The sequence below is a fragment of the Mastomys coucha genome, unplaced genomic scaffold (assembly GCF_008632895.1).
Source record: "Mastomys coucha isolate ucsf_1 unplaced genomic scaffold, UCSF_Mcou_1 pScaffold22, whole genome shotgun sequence".
NCBI classification, from domain to species: domain Eukaryota; kingdom Metazoa; phylum Chordata; class Mammalia; order Rodentia; family Muridae; genus Mastomys; species Mastomys coucha.
Genome location: NW_022196905.1, coordinates 16147311 through 16149314, shown reverse-complemented (window position 1 = coordinate 16149314; position 2004 = coordinate 16147311). Strand labels below are relative to the sequence as shown.

Here is a 2004-nt window from a genome sequence, read left to right as displayed (position 1 = left end):
ATCTTTAGCTTTCTTCTATCAATCCTGTAGTCAGAAAACCTTTTTAGAAAGGTTAGTTTTATTGTTACTGCAGTTTAGATTTCTAAGCTATCTGGTTTTATTTAATACTTTTAATGTAAGTTTTTCTATTAGCTCAGTTGGATTAGATTTACTTAACATTTTCTCTAGCTTCCTGATACTTTATTGTGTTTTGTCTACTCTCTCTGCCTTCCAACAAAGTTTTATGTTTACTGTAAATTTGTTTCAAGTTAATTTTTCAGTTGTTTCTTACTATTCTTACACTGTCTTTATTTCTAATATCCATTGTTACATATTTTATTTTTTTAAAATGAATATCATTTACTTTTTGTGAAGCCATTTTTTAAGTTTCTATTTTTAAATATCTATTTGTTTTTATGTATGGTTTACCTTGCTTGTATATATGTGTATGTTGCTGCCTGTGGAGACCAGAAAAGAACATTGTGTCCATGTTACTGGACTGAATAGTTGTAAGCACCAATGTGGTTGTTGGAAACTGAGCCTTGGGAAGGTGGCAAGCATAGCACCACCTGTGAGGTGCTGCATCCCCAGTGAAGGTCTGTGTAACTTGGAGGAAGAGAGGACTGGCAATAGCACCTACACCCAGCACAGCTGCATCCTTTTGTTGCTGGTTGGCTGCCTGCTAAAGACCAGTGAGAATAGCACACTTCCCGTGGTGGTATCAGTAATGAGAGAAACAGAGTCCCAATTATTTCCATATGTGGGAGCTGTTGTCACCTGTAGGGTCTCTAGCATCAACTCACATTTTGCCAAAGTACATATCCTATATGTGGGATCCACACCACTTAATATGCATTCCAAGGAATTATCTGCAAGGAAGATACCCGAGCAACTGAAAAAGACAAGGTAGAAATTTACAAGAGTTTCCAGCCAGGTGACATAGTTTTGGCCAAACTTATCTCCCTAGGTCATGCGCAGTCCAATGACCTGCTGACTACTGCTGAAAATGAGGTAGGAGTTGTGGTGGACTTCAGTGAGTCAGATGTCCAGATGGTTCCCATCAGCTGGTGTGAGATGCAGTGCCCCACGATCCACACTAAAGAATTCCAAAACGTAGCCAGAGTACAGCCTGAGTTCTTATAAAACTAAGCTTACTTTACCCCCAAAAAGGATTCAACTATTTCTATAAGTACATGTATGAAAAAAAAAATCAAGATGCCATGGTCTTTATTAAGGTACTTGCAGTCAGCTAGCATCCATCTCTTGAAACGATGTTCCCGAAATATATTCGTGTCCTAACGAAAACCCAAGGCTTCTGCAGCTAAGACAGGAAGATTGTTAGTGCCCAAGTTTGAGGCCAGCCTGGGGTTTTTGGACTTTTTCAACCAAAAGACACAAATGAAAATATATACCATTTGAAACACTAATTTAGTTCTCTGAGCTTATTAATTTTTATTCTCTGGGCTTATTAATCTCATTTAAGGGCACTCAACAAACAAAATCATGTAATATTAAGAATACCTTATGCCTTCTTTATAAATATGTTCATATATATTTTGCTATGATTGGAAAAATAAAAGAAATTGAGTCTTGGTCCTTTGTAAATGTAGCAAGTGCTCTTAACCACTGAAACATATCTTTAACCCCCATGAGTGTTTCATCCAAATCATCCTCAGATTATTATAATATGTAATATTTCATTATGCCATATTATAATATATAAATAATATTGTTTTACCTTTTGTTTATTTTATTTTGCCTAAAGTAATATTAGTAAAGGATTCAACTTTGCCATATATTGCTGCAATATTTCTCTTTCAACTTTGTCTCAGAAAATTAGCTTTATATTGTCCTATAATCAGCAATGACCGCCCCCTGGATGAAATATTAAATAAGAAGTGACTGATGTTGCCCAGAGTCTACCCATACTACCATAGTTTCAGGTATATATTCCTAACTAAGCAAACCCTGAAAGATGAAGTGCATCTGAGGTTGATGAAGTGAATCTTGATGGTTTTTGTGAGC

At 36.0% G+C, this 2004-nt stretch overlaps 1 protein-coding gene across 1 annotated transcript; it reads left to right on the top strand.

Annotated features, from left to right (window-relative positions):
• Positions 1-737: 737 nt before the first annotated feature.
• Positions 738-1122, top strand: LOC116070504 (exosome complex component CSL4-like). Its single transcript, XM_031341922.1, has 2 exons — positions 738-770; positions 856-1122. The coding sequence occupies exons 1-2, from the start codon at positions 738-740 to the stop codon at positions 1120-1122; spliced, it is 300 nt and encodes a 99-aa protein (XP_031197782.1).
• The last annotated feature ends 882 nt before the right edge of the window (positions 1123-2004 follow it).